Genomic DNA, 14,078 nt, shown 5'->3' with positions numbered 1-14,078 from the left:
TGATGTTTGCTTCCAGTGACTCCTAAACTAATTAACGGATTTTAATGGGGATTACTTCATGGAGTGCTTGAGACCCATAATTATTTTTATTTTAATATTTGTTTTGTATGGACATATTGTCTATGAGAGAATTTATTGACGCACGGTTCGACAGTTCTGTGCTGTTTCTGTGAAACAATTAATTCATTATAACAACAGGGAGCATATTTAACGAAATAGTTCTAGATATTATGAAATATATTATTGACGAATTCATAAATTACAGTATTTTATTTATTATGTACAGAACAGTCTGTCGGGTCAGCTAGTTATATATATGTAGTTGAAAAGTTTCACTTTTAAAGGATACAGTTTTCTGTTTACAAATATCTACTTTTTTTTTGTAAAAACTTCTATAAAATTCACAAACTACTCTGTATCTCAGAGTATCAGAACTGAGTTGATTTTCCGTACTAAAAAAATCAAGTCAGACTAAACGGCAGGCAAGAAAGATGAAAATACAAACGAATACAACAAAAAAAGCTCGATCCATTTGACTGCGTGCAACGCAGTGCAGGTCGAATTGTCGGGGACCCAGTGCTCTGTGAACGGCTGGATCACTTGGCGTTGCGTAGAGACGTCGCTTCATTGTGTGTCTTCTCCCGCATTTATCACGGGGAGTGTTCCGAAGAGCTGTTTAACGTGATCCCTGCCGCCGAATTCCACCTTCGCACGACACGCTACAAGTTAGGATATCATCCCCACCATCTGGATGTGTAGCGGTCCTCCACAGTGCGGTTTACAAGGAGCTTTCTTCCACGTACTACTTAGCTGTGGAATAAACTTTCTTGTGTGGTGTTTCCGGGACGATACGACATGGGTACCTTCATAAAAAGCGCGTACACCTTCCTTTAAGGCCGGCAACGGTCATGTGATTCCTCTGGTGTTGCAAGAGATTGTGGGCGGCGGTGATCACTTAACAACAGGTGACCCGTACACTCGTTTGTCCTCCTATTCCATAAAAAAAAAAGAATTGATAAACGGCTCCTTTTTTTTGAAGTTGTTTAAAAATTAACAAGCAATTTCTTATTTTGATAGATGAATATTGAAGATTTAAATTTATAAGTGGCACGCGACAATCGTCTAGATTAGATTATAAAGTAAAAGTAACGACCCACCAAAAGGTACATTTAATTCAAAATATTTAATTGTAAGCGCAGGTGAACCTTCAACTATTTTAAATAAAATTGAACTCTATTACTTTCACATTACAATTCATATCAATTTGCACACTGTTACTGCAACATTAAAAGATAATATTAAACTCTATTACTTAAATGATATAGATCACTTCGATGTGCATAATACGTTGCTTTGACTTACGGTTAGGTTAGAGGTTACTTTGAGCTTTATTTTGTTTGCGTTAGAATTCAATTTGAATTGTTTCGGTTAGGCAGATGCGTTGGCATGCACCTGCTAATCTCGGCGTTCGCAGGTGGATCGGTGTTTATATTTTTTAACCCTTCCAGGTGAGGGTTGCTTGATCTTTAGCTAATTGAGTGTTCTAACAACTATTAATAGACGAAAGAATTTTATGTGCTATTTTAGTTATATTGTGGTTTTAACGGAAGTTTCTACTTACATTAATATTCTGTTTAATTTGACTTTATTTCAATATGTCAGAATATATGTTTCGTACGAAATTAACCGTTCATCTTTATTTAACCAACAATAAATAAATAGGGGCGTAAAATCAAAACAACTTCTTAAGCGGTACGCAAAGTGAGGTCACAGCAAATTTTATTTAATGACTAGGATATATTTAAACTATTTAATAAGCAAATTGACTGAATTTAGGCTCAAAGCAATTTAAAATATTCTAGAGTCGAGTAGAACGAGAGCATTATCCGACTTCTGTGATATGTTTATGTATGATGTGTATCTAGATACCATTCTTGGGAAGGTGGTTTAGTCTTCATCACCATGTTCATAACTAAGAAAAGTACTTCCAGCAAGACTTTACTCAAGTAAAACTCAGCTGAGTGTGATAAGAGAACTTAACTTTTGCATTGGGCTGTCTCAGCTTAAGTTCAGCATAATTTCAGATGTCAAATGACTGTAAAAATGAATTCAAAGGATATGCTGAGCTTATACTCAGCTAAGTTTTGCGTAAGTAAAGTCTGAGCAAAATCTAAGTAAGCTCTATAGATCTCAGAACTGCATCATAAACAGCTCAAACTAAGAATGATTGGAAACTAACTTTTCAGACTTTATCAGGGCTGAAGGCTGGTCTGTTTGACTGAGTATATTCTAGACGCCATGACAAAACACAGTCCCTAAAACAACCCATAATATTAACAATGAATAATAAATAAATAAATAATAAAGAGTGTGTCTTAATTGATAACTGTTATGGTCAATCGAGGTCATGTTAATTGACCTTCATTCTTTTTCAGACATCTAATTAATAATAATAGATTAATAAAAATAAACGTTTTATGCGGTAAGTAAAGTTAAGTAAGTTAAGTTAAGTTTAAGTTCTTTTCTCAGTAACAATATGATATATGGGAAGACTTAGGTATAGCTTTTTACCTTACCAAGAACACAGTTATCGATGACTTGAGCATGATGCATAGCCATCACTACCCTTGCCAAACTTTACGGAACGAGCCGTCCCACGATACCACCACAAGTAATATATTTTTTTACATATTAAAGGAATAACACAAAACACGAGCAAGTGGGTTACATGATGGAAATCAAAAGCCACCCATGGACATCCGAACTACCAGTGGTCAAGACGTGCATTGCGAGCCTTTGAGGTGGGATTATGGTGTACGTATAGGTTCGAAACGCTGTAATATAAATACCATCCATTTATAGAAGCAGTTCAGGAGATTTTCGACCCCCTATAATTTCGTTGTGGATAAAACTAGAAGCCTGAATTTTTTGGAAATTGGAATACCTTATCACAAGTCAGCCATAATATGATGGTAGCACCAGGTCTCCGCAGCAGACCCTCGCTCGTCTTCTGTTCATCCAGCACCTCGCTGTGCCGACGACCTGACTTCAACCATACTTCTATCGATCTGGTGACAAACGTTATCTAACGTTACTCTAATAAATTGTTATGAACATAAAAGTTCCTCTATGGGAGTACCGTATAAATTATATCAAGTGCACAAATGCAGTTTTATGAATTACTAGCTGATCCGGCAAACGTTGTTTTGCCATATAAAGTATAATTCACGCGATAGTTTTATAAGTAATAAAATATTGCCTATATTATAGCCTGTACATCATTTTGTTCTATTGTCAATCGATTTTACACCTTGTGTTACAAAATAGCAATTTTATTACGGATCCCTAATTTTGAAAAAACTTAGCCTATAGCCTTCCTCGATAAATGGACTACCCAACACTGAAAGAATCATTCAAATCGGACCAGTAGTACCAGAGATTAGCGCGTTCAAACAAACAAACAAACACTGCAGCTTTATAATATTAGTATAGATTAGGCCGCGTGTATGCGCCCTAACGCTATTTTTTGTTCTACGCGAATAAGAACGTAGTATTTTTTTAACCCCTAATGCAATCACTAATATTACATATTATGATTATGACATTAAGTGATGAGACGAGCAGGACGTTCAGCTGATGGCAATTGATACAACCAATGGGCAATTACATTGCAGTGCCGGTTATAATAATAATATATAATTTAAATTGATAATAAAATAATTTATAATTTTATATTATGTATTCAAATAGTGACTCGGTTATATGCATAGTTTGGAACATAAATTGACTTTAGTACAACTTTCTCCATAGTTTTATTTTGGTTTTATAACATACTGTTAATGAAGCTCTATAAAAATAAAACCAAAATATGGAACAAATCAGAAATCACACCATAATCCTTGCCTTGACTGCTATATCTTATACATTGCCGCATTTACTCCAGTTGTTTAAAATATTCTTCGTCAATAAGGAGCAATGTAAAACATTTATTCAGTTCAGGATATTGACTTTAGAATACGATTCAGACAGTGACAGTTGACAAACACTTAAAAATAAAAGTGTGCTTACATTGTCTTTAAGCACACTTTTGCCGTTCCGCTATCAGACTGCGAATGTTATATCCATGTATAAAATGTCATTGCATGCTGTATTCGAATTTTCATAAACAAGTCAAACAAGTTCGTCTGTCTGAAAGTCTGACAAGCTTGATCACGACATCACAGTAGACAAAGTGACGACATCCAAATTATAATTTCTACTGTTCTCAACAGATCGTAGTGCTGTCGAACTCCGTATGCGTCTGTCATGATCTTTCCGAGTGGGGTAACTATCATCAAAACATGATTTCGGTCTTCCATTGAAGTGAGCACTTAAAGAGTCGTAAAACTTAAAACATAAACCGACTACTCTAACTGATGGTTATCAGCTATGATTGCTGTACGCACGTGTACCTACACTGGTCCTGTTGATATTGACGATATAGTCTAAATAAGAAGGTAATAAAAAAAGAAGCCCGCTGAGTTTGTTGCGACCGTTCTTCTCAGGTCTGAGGCATACTTTTTCGTATCGGTGGTAGTTTTTGACTTTCAATAAGTGACATCATATCCTATTTTGAATAAAAATATTTGAAGTTGAATAGAATTGTTATAATTGCTTATTCCTTTCAGGTTGACTGTACATATACTCGGTTATTAGTAATTCGATGTACTCTTGTTAAGTGGTGAAAGAGGTGACTATTTGCGACAACTTTCACTCTCATATGCACAGTGCAAAAGTGAGCCATTTTTGAGATACCTATATAAAGAAAAGTATCAATTTAAATCGCATTTTTTTCTTCTCATTTATACTAAAACAACAATTACCGATCCAAATTTAAAAATGCGAGACGAATAACAATATTATTTCAATATTTTTTTGAGATTCTAACAATGAATAGTAAGTAACAATTAAGACATTTTGTTATTTAGCCTGATTTCTTTTGTTATAATAATGAAAATGAGAGTAGAACATAACATTTGTTGGTTCGACCCTTTACCATTTCATCAATGACTTGCATTTTATAAGGTAAGTAATTCAACATTAATTAAGTAAAATTATTAATATCCGTAAATGATGTTAAAAGTATACATTTCATACTGTTATTTGTAGTAGGTATATATAACGATTTTGAAACAGGAATTATTTAGTTCCTTGTCTATGCTTCTCAATAGGAGCAGCTTAACGAATGTAGTATAAAAATGAAAATGACGTGGCAAATGTGTTTTCATAAACGTACATGAATAAAAATATTTCACTGTGAATGTGAAGGAGTGGTAAAAACCTATTGCCATTCTTTTAAATAGTCACACAAAATAGTAAGCATTATGCCACTTATTTTAGCGACATCATCAGCCGGAAGACCCCCACTCTTGGACTAAGGCCTCCCCCAAAGATCTCCACGCCGATCGGTTCTGCGCTGCCCTCATTCAACGTATTCCAGCGATCTTGACCAAATTGTCGGTCCATCTTCTGGGGGTCTTCCGGTACGTGTTCGCCATTCGAGGACTTTACTGTCCCAACGGCCATTTGTCCGTCGAGCTATGTGTCAGTTTCTCAATCGCTCGGGCTACATCGGTTACTTTGGCTATTATTTGGTTATTTTAGCTTAATACGTATCAAATAGAATTTTTGATTATCAAAGCTAGCTCGTCGTCGTAAAAACGGGTCTCTGACGGATCGCATTCATCCTATCTTAAACAATCTCCCTAACTTTTAAAAATAAATCAATAATCAATAGCGACAGACTGCAATAAAAACTGAGTGCTTAATAGACCAGTGTAGGTACTCGGCCAGACATGATTTAGAAAAAATATAAGCAACAGGTGCGGGTCGTCGACCTCGGTTACGTCAGCCGGGAAAAAATGGCCGCGGCTATTGTGTTTTGGTGATTTCCTTGTTGTGCTTTTTTGTTTACAATTTAATTTACTATATCAGCTAATAATAACTTCTAAATCGATATGTTTTGAAATAAAAAGATTTAGAGTACCTACGATATTTGAAATTGATTGTAACGCACGCATTTGTATAATTCGACTAAGAAACCTGAAAAATATATTATATTAAATCCTTAGATAATTTATATATCTAGATAGAGCCTCTTTCTGTAAGGCAATGTAGTTTGGTGTACATTACATGAGCGTCTTAACCTCGCGATACATTAGTCACCTTGTGTTAGTGTGCGTGCGTCGCTGAAAATAGAGACTAACAGTTTGCCGTTTTTTTTTCCGGCGTGTTCATAGCTGTAACAGTCTATCTGGACATACTTCTAGATGAAATATTTAATAAAAAGCTTTTATGTATACATTATATAAGCTTATTTGTATAAATTATCTGAGCTATTTTCTACATAATATCAAAGTTTGTTTGTATAAATTATATAAGGTTTTCGTATACACAAACACAGGTCTCTCTCATAATTTTTAATTATTAGTCAATTTACATAAATGAAATAACTACTAACTTGCACATATTGTGTGAGGCAGCCATGACAATACAACAATATCATAATTTCTTTAGCCTTATATCCCACCGGGATAAATAAGAATATAGAGCCTTTTAAGTATAAGAACTTTTAATGCTTTTTTTCTAATACTATAGATAAGTAAATTATAATTGAAGCAATTGTCAAATATGCATTAGAAAAATAGAAAGTAATATTTAAATATTGCGAGTTCATTATTTTATAGCAAAAAAATTCCACTATTATATATTACTAATTAGTTAAAAATTGGTATATTGTTATCTAAAATAATCATACTCGACTGACGATTACAATAAAAAGAATTCTCCGTATTTTAAAATTAATACTTACCTACTTATACTTTTAAAAGCGTCTTTTTTCTTTCATACTCTAATTAATTTGCATTTTGATAATTATTAATAATATATTTGCACTAATAGCTTGAATTGCTATAAGTATTTCTTCTTCGATTAATTATTATAATTCTTATTATTAATATTCCACGAACGAATTACAGATAACATAGAAAATTTAAATAAATATTAGTGCAAAACATTTGAAATCACGACAGTAATTTTAATAGAATTCTACAAATATAATTAGTACCTATATATATACCTAAAAAGTCGTACAAATAGTCTAACAATGGGTTGTGTGTTTCGTTCCCACTAGTAATTTTTCGTCTTAGGTTTAAGTCAAAGTGGGTTTATTGTACTTTGATGAGTAAAAAATACGAAGATTCGTTTTTGTCGCTTTGGCAACCCTAAAAAGGGATGGAAAATTGTATCAAATACCAAAGTAGTAACCCGATCGACTGAGGTGACTCTCAGATTATTTCTGTGCAAATGTAAGTTTTACTGGCCACTCTACAGACATAAAATTTAGCCCTATTTTAACATTAAGATATTCGCCGCTTATTGATGGTTGGTTCGACGCAAATGTCGTAAGTACCTAAAGAAATTAAAAAACTAAAATACGCTTACAAAATGGAAGAGTTATATACTCGTATACTATATATTATTTAAATTATAAACTTGATTGTATCGACATTTTATTAAAAAATAGGAAGCGCGCTGGGTTCTTGCGCCCGTTCTTCTCACGTCTGAGCCATTTCCGAATGGGTGGTAGTTTTTGACTTTCAATATTTGATATTCTATTTTTTATAAATGATGATTTCATAATTAAAGCTCAACTAAATTAACTGTAAAAAAATGAAACATATTTTCAAAATTAGGAATTCCACAGTTACGAAGTACTAAAGAGTTTTTAAATTCTCTTCTCCCTCCAGGTATGCTTTTATTTCGCTTGCTTTATATTACCCGAATAAATGGTTTTTCTCAACCTCTCTCTTTCTGTTGGCAAATGTTATTTTCTCTCGAAAACGCGCTATTCGGGTCATAAACCTAACAGTAGGTATTAGTGCCTCTTAAGATAATATAAAATTACCTGATCTTTTTTTACTTTTACTTCAATCTTTTTCTTTCCGGCCTTACCACCGTCACTACTAAATATACATTGTTAAGAAATGCGAGACAGCTGTGAAGGTGGCGCGGGTTCTTTCAGGAGTTGGCTGGGGTGCCTATGCCTAAGTCATTTTGATAACGGTAGTTTCGGTATTACTAAAGACTGTCCTAAAGCCAACAAAATATTAAATATTAATCTATCATCTAATTGTTCTGATTGGTCGATTTGTACACCTGATGCCTCTAAATTACCCAACAATAGCTCAGTCAGTTCTGTAGTTTGGGTCCCTAGGTTCCATACAATATTTAAACTACAAAAATTCTTCGCAGAACTCAATTTTTACTGGCGAATCTATTGGCCCTTTCAGAAGTGGTGTTATAATAATCATGCCAGATTCGTTGAGCTGCTTGTAAGAACTAGTAAAAATCCCTTAAAATTATCAAAAAAGTTTATAATTCATTTACAAATAAAGGCATCGAGAACTACGCGCGAAACCCTTTCTGGCTGAATCATGGTTGTCACGGTAAGTTCTATAGTTCCATCCAACCCCTTTTGCCCTCAAAGCCTTTTCATAAAAAAACGAATTTAATCGACCACTTTCTTCATCATACGACTTTGATTATGATTTGTCTGCTCTCCAGTCTTCTTGGCAAAGATTCCGGTTAGGAACTATTCTCTATGTGAATACGAGGGCACTCTCGAACGTATTTTAGTCTATTGTCACAAATTCATGTCAGTCGTTTTATATGACCTTCTAGGCATGGATATTCTTCGCCCCATGAACCTTCCTTTGCAATCTCTCTTTCATAAATATTCGTTACAAGTTTAACTCCAGGTTTTTTCTACCTTACTATTTTACATATTCCAACTTCCTATTACACTCTTTCCCTCCGATTTTATTTGAATACTAACAAGGTAGTAAATTTGTAAGGTAGTAATATGTCATTAAAACCAACCAGACTGACTCTTATGTTGACGTTATGTTTTCAGCCTACAAAAGGAAACCACAGCTATGCTAACCCAGTCGACGGAGCCGTTTCATACAAAAAAAAGTAATCTTTCACTTGCCAAGGCGTAGCATTCACCGCAGGCGGTCATAACCCTAACTGAAAATTCGTTCACTAAACGGATGACATCACCACAATGTACATACTTACTGACATATCCGAAATGAACATTACTTTTATCACAATTGTCTGAACCCAGGATGCTATGATATTTAAACTTAGAGAGTGTGCATATTTTCCCCTTGGTGTACAGGGAATACTGAGTTATAATAACTTATTTTATTTTAATCCAAAATTATACGCTTTACCACAATGTTTGAAAAGTTTAGCTTGAATGCAAATATATCCTGACTTGCACTAAATAACTTATAAAGTTTTACAGTAAATTACGATTTTTTGAATTTGAATATAGTTTTCATGATATATTGTTCCCAATGTTTTTTTGTAGGCGTAGGGACATTGAGACATCATTTTAAGTTGAGACATAATTTTAAGTAACTTTCTTTCTCCTGCAACCAAACTATGGAATTAAATTCCTAACATGTACAGTACCTGTACTATGGCGTTTGTAACTATAATAAGCGACATGTGTGGTATTCTATACAACCTGATTTGAAAAATTTGTTCGTCATTATCAATTTTAAGATATAAATTTATGCAACCATAATTTCACAGCGTACAGTTCGTATTTAATAACAATATATATAATATAATTATAAATTGGGTTATTAAATAAACTTTACTCAAAGACTGATGCAATAACCTTCCTAAAATGCAGCCATCGGAGTACTCTGTTGCAGATGTGGGCGGCGGTAATGACTTAATATCAGGTACGCTTGATTTTCCTCCTGATTAATCAAAATAATGCAGCATTCTATAGGTAATAATAATTACCCAAAATAAAATAAGAAATGCGGATTGGAACTTTCTTAAATATTATTCATATGCATCATATAAGAAACATGCAATCTATTCTATCCAGTTTACTTATCCGGGATATTAACATAGTATTATCGTCACAAATTAATACGATCGCTCTAAAACCAGCGCACGCAACCTCTACGAAAGAACGTATCAATGTATGAAGTCATTCGTTCTTAAGCTAATGAACGATTTCCTGTCTTAATCAATGAGACATGTGGCCCGCTATCTCGATTCCTCCGCAAAAAGTTTAATTAAATTATAACAACAAAAACTGTCTGATCCGTTACAAATACATACTCGTATGTGGTCTACGTAAATTCTGTAGATAGCTTCATGAGCAAGAGCTGGCGCGTCCGGTGGTCGAGTGGTATATACCTACCCAGTCTTGCCATAAATATTGTTACTAGAAAAAGATCTTTTTTTATTATTGCATAATACATTTATATAACTGTAGTGTCCGTTGGTTTTTGTATAATTTAATAGCATTAAAAGTGTGAAGCTAATCCTAATGATCTCCATTGGCCTTAAGGCCTTAAACCTTGAGACCAGTTACCAATTAAACATGCACTTTATCCATGGGAAAATCCTTCACTGCTAATGTAATGGATTACTTATAGCCAGTGCTGGGTCTTGCTTAGAAGATTATGTAAAATGGTTTTGTTAACCATCTACTTAATAAAAATAAAACGATACACATGTGCCGATACTTAGACAAATTTTTCAGATAGAAAAGAAATTTGCCGCAGTAGTAACTCATTGATAGCTAGTATCTTCTATCGAGTCCTCTTCCCTCGATAAATGCTGTCGAAGACATAATACCACCCTTGACCCCCTATTCCTTAAAAAAAATTCAACGTATCGATAACTAGAACTTGCATTTAATGAACTCCAGAACATATTGTCTATAATGAAACTTATAAAAAGGCATTATTTGACTTTAGCTGAAACTAACGTTTTAAACAAATTTATTAATGACACAACTTCTTATATCACGCATAGAAAGGTTTCTATTTTACAATTTGAATCGAGTTGTAATCGACACTTTACGGTTGCTATCGCTGTATTTCTCACGAAATTTATTGTACGGGAAGAACCATTAAAATGTTATTTTATTCAAATGCCCACAGCACTTACACATTAATAGATAATGAATAACTTTTCGTTAGCTTTATAATGCCTCTGTATAAATTATATTGACCATTTTTGATTGGTTTCTAAGTAAAAAATTATAATGTATACATTGCATAGAAATAGACAAATACTCTTTTCGTAAATACCACATTAGAATGATAAAATATTTCTGATAGCTGTTGAAATTAATTAATTTTTCCTAAGCACCATACACTCATTGTATTCGTTTGTATTTTTCACACCATACCACTTCAGCATGGTTTGGTGAAGCATTTCAGCAGTGCGGTGGACCACAATGTGCAATGCCACACATAATCACGGTGAAGATGATAGTTTGTGGCATTCGGTGTGTTGTTGGAGTTCACTGGTAGGAATCCAGTCAAACAATTCTTCGGATACTCCCGTGATAATGCGGTAGAAGACAATATGAATCCACGTCTACACTACGCCAAGAGACAAAGCTGTTCACAGAGTAATGGATCCCGGACAATTTGAGCATAATATGTCAATAATATTTTTTTTATATAAAAGGGGGTAAGTGGGTAATACTTTCACGTGATTAGCAACTGCTCATGGACATCCGCAAAACCAGAGGTTAAGAGATGCGTTGTTTATGTTTTCACTTCAATGTTAAATAATATATTATTTTCTGATGGACCTTAATTGTTTTTCTGATTTATTAAACTACCTGCACATATTACGCATAGTTAGAATAAGAGATCGTGGTTTAGGTTAGGTAATTTCATTGAATACACAGTTGAAAATGCTGAGAAAAAAGACCTAGTCAATAACAATCGCCAAAAAGCTAGACACGATTAGCTCGTGATGTGACATGGGGTGTAATTACGAGCATAATAATTAGTAATGAACACTATTCTCTGTGACATGACAAGTGGAGCTAACGACGGACCAATTCAAAGATATAATAATGTATTATAATTAATTAAGCATTGAGGCGATCCATGGGGCTTCGGTATTATTTTAAAATATTGTCACCGAAATATGTGAGTATCTCCATTGTTATACGAGAATACAGCGGAACTCAAATGTATGCAAGCTTTTATGTAAGGGAATAATTTATCTTAACGTTTGCCTTACTACCTCATCACAACGAGCATAGTCATCACTAAGGCGTGCGCCCATGTTAGGTACATGGGCGCACGGAGGGGGCACAATAGATTTATAGATTTAAGTGCTTATTTCCCCAATAATAATAATACTAATAAGCACCACTTGAAGGCAAAGCCCGACTAATTCCGCCAAGGTAGAAAATTTATAAGTATGTCGTAGTCAAGATCGCCGAGCTAGCGAGAACGAAGATGTTTCGGTATTCGTCTTGGCTCGGGTGTGAGCGGCATGCGGTGCGGGGCGGTCGAAATCGGGCGCCGAGCGAGCGCCGAGCAGGCGGTCAAGGAGAAACTATCGAGCGAGGCGCTACCACATGCCGGGAACACCACGTTATTATTACATAATCAGGCCGAAATGTATAGAGCGTACTTAGACATTGCTCAGACTTTACTTACGTAAAACTTAGCTGAGTGTCATAAACGCGAACTTGACTTTTACATGAGGTTGTCTAAGCTTAAGCTCAGCATAATTTCAGCTGTCAAATGACTATAAAAACGAAATCAAAGACTATACCAAAGTTAAACTCAGCTAAGTTTAACGTATGTATATTCTGAGCAAAGTCTAAGTACGCTCTATATATCTCAGCCTAAGACCGTGAATCATTTTCGGTCTACTCGGACTCAAACATTCACAACTACCGCGTACGGGTATGCAGAGATCACGGACCACCTTTCATGAAGATCTGCTTCCAAGTCACTCAGTCTTCCGAATCACAGAACTTGTATAAAATGACTCTAATTCAATCATTTTACAGAAACTCTTTTATTCTTTTTTATCTGACTTGACTTTCACTTCACTCCCGAAAGACTAATAATAATATAGTATCGACACTATCAATGGAAGTCATAATAGTTTCCACACATTTTCAAGGTATTAGAGTGAGACAGTTCTGACGCAATACTCAAGCCAACCAATAAAGACAAGATAATTTTCCATTCATAAAATAATATTAGCTCATACAGGATGCTTTAACGATAAAATATTAACGCTGCAGTTATCAATGGAAACGCCTCATAAAGCACGTTATTACAAAAACGCGAATAATACAGACATCGCGATAATTAGAATTACATACCGCGATAAAAAACTTGATGAGCAACGAAATATGAGTCGTATAACTTAAGGATTCTGTAGGTACATAAACGGGAAAAATAGAACAGTATCATATCAGCTGTTCTACCTTTATTAAAAGTGGGAAATTCTTACCTTCTCCTAATTTACTCTTTAATGCAGCCAATTAATATTCAATCATATCTATACTTTTAGTCAAATCAAACATCATTCCGCAAGACGTCCACTGCTGGACAAAGGCCTCCCCAACGATCGCCGTCACGATCGGTCCATCTTGTGAGGGGCCTACCAACACAACGCAAGTCTACAAAACTTGTAATTTCTCTGCTGTTTGCACTCCAATATCGAAAAAAAAGGCGAGGTAAAATCTAGTGTAAACTAGTCAAATAGATAAAATCGTATCCCCTGTGACAATGGAAACTTCACAAATTAGCGGAAAGCATCAAACACATGTTCACAGTGTGTGTCCCGCGGTCGCGCAGGTGGCATCCATAATGTTTATAATTATTGTATATGATCTAGTTGTCACTTGTCTGTGTGTTGGTCTGGCGTATATTCGGCCATTCATCGCGTGTGACGTACACCCTGAGCAGTATCAATGAATCCACACTCACTTGCAACACCAGAGTAATCACAGGAACGTTGCCGGCTTAGTATTTAGTTAGGTTGTACGCAAAGACTTAAAATATATTAGCTTAAAGACAAACAATGCGAGAGAGAAGAATATATCCAACGGAAATAGAAAAAAAAGTGAATCTTGTGTGACTGTGACCGATTTTGATTGACAAGTCGTAAACAGTCAGATATTCTTGACATCAAATGACACGGATCAAAATTATTGATCCAGCATTATA

At 34.7% G+C, this 14,078-nt stretch overlaps 1 protein-coding gene across 2 annotated transcripts in view; it reads right to left on the bottom strand.

Moving 5' to 3' along the window:
• Positions 1-14,078, bottom strand: part of LOC126976601 (tRNA dimethylallyltransferase) — a 247,704-nt gene that overhangs the window by 32,085 nt on the left and 201,541 nt on the right. For both annotated transcript variants that reach the window (XM_050825012.1, XM_050825011.1), the window contains exon 4: positions 2,945-3,068. In XM_050825012.1, coding sequence (XP_050680969.1) covers positions 2,945-3,068 — 124 coding nt within the window. The remainder of the gene's footprint in view (positions 1-2,944; positions 3,069-14,078) is intronic.

Source organism: Leptidea sinapis, chromosome 41 (assembly GCF_905404315.1).
Source record: "Leptidea sinapis chromosome 41, ilLepSina1.1, whole genome shotgun sequence".
NCBI lineage: Eukaryota > Metazoa > Arthropoda > Insecta > Lepidoptera > Pieridae > Leptidea > Leptidea sinapis.
This window is presented reverse-complemented; position numbering and strand designations above follow the sequence as displayed.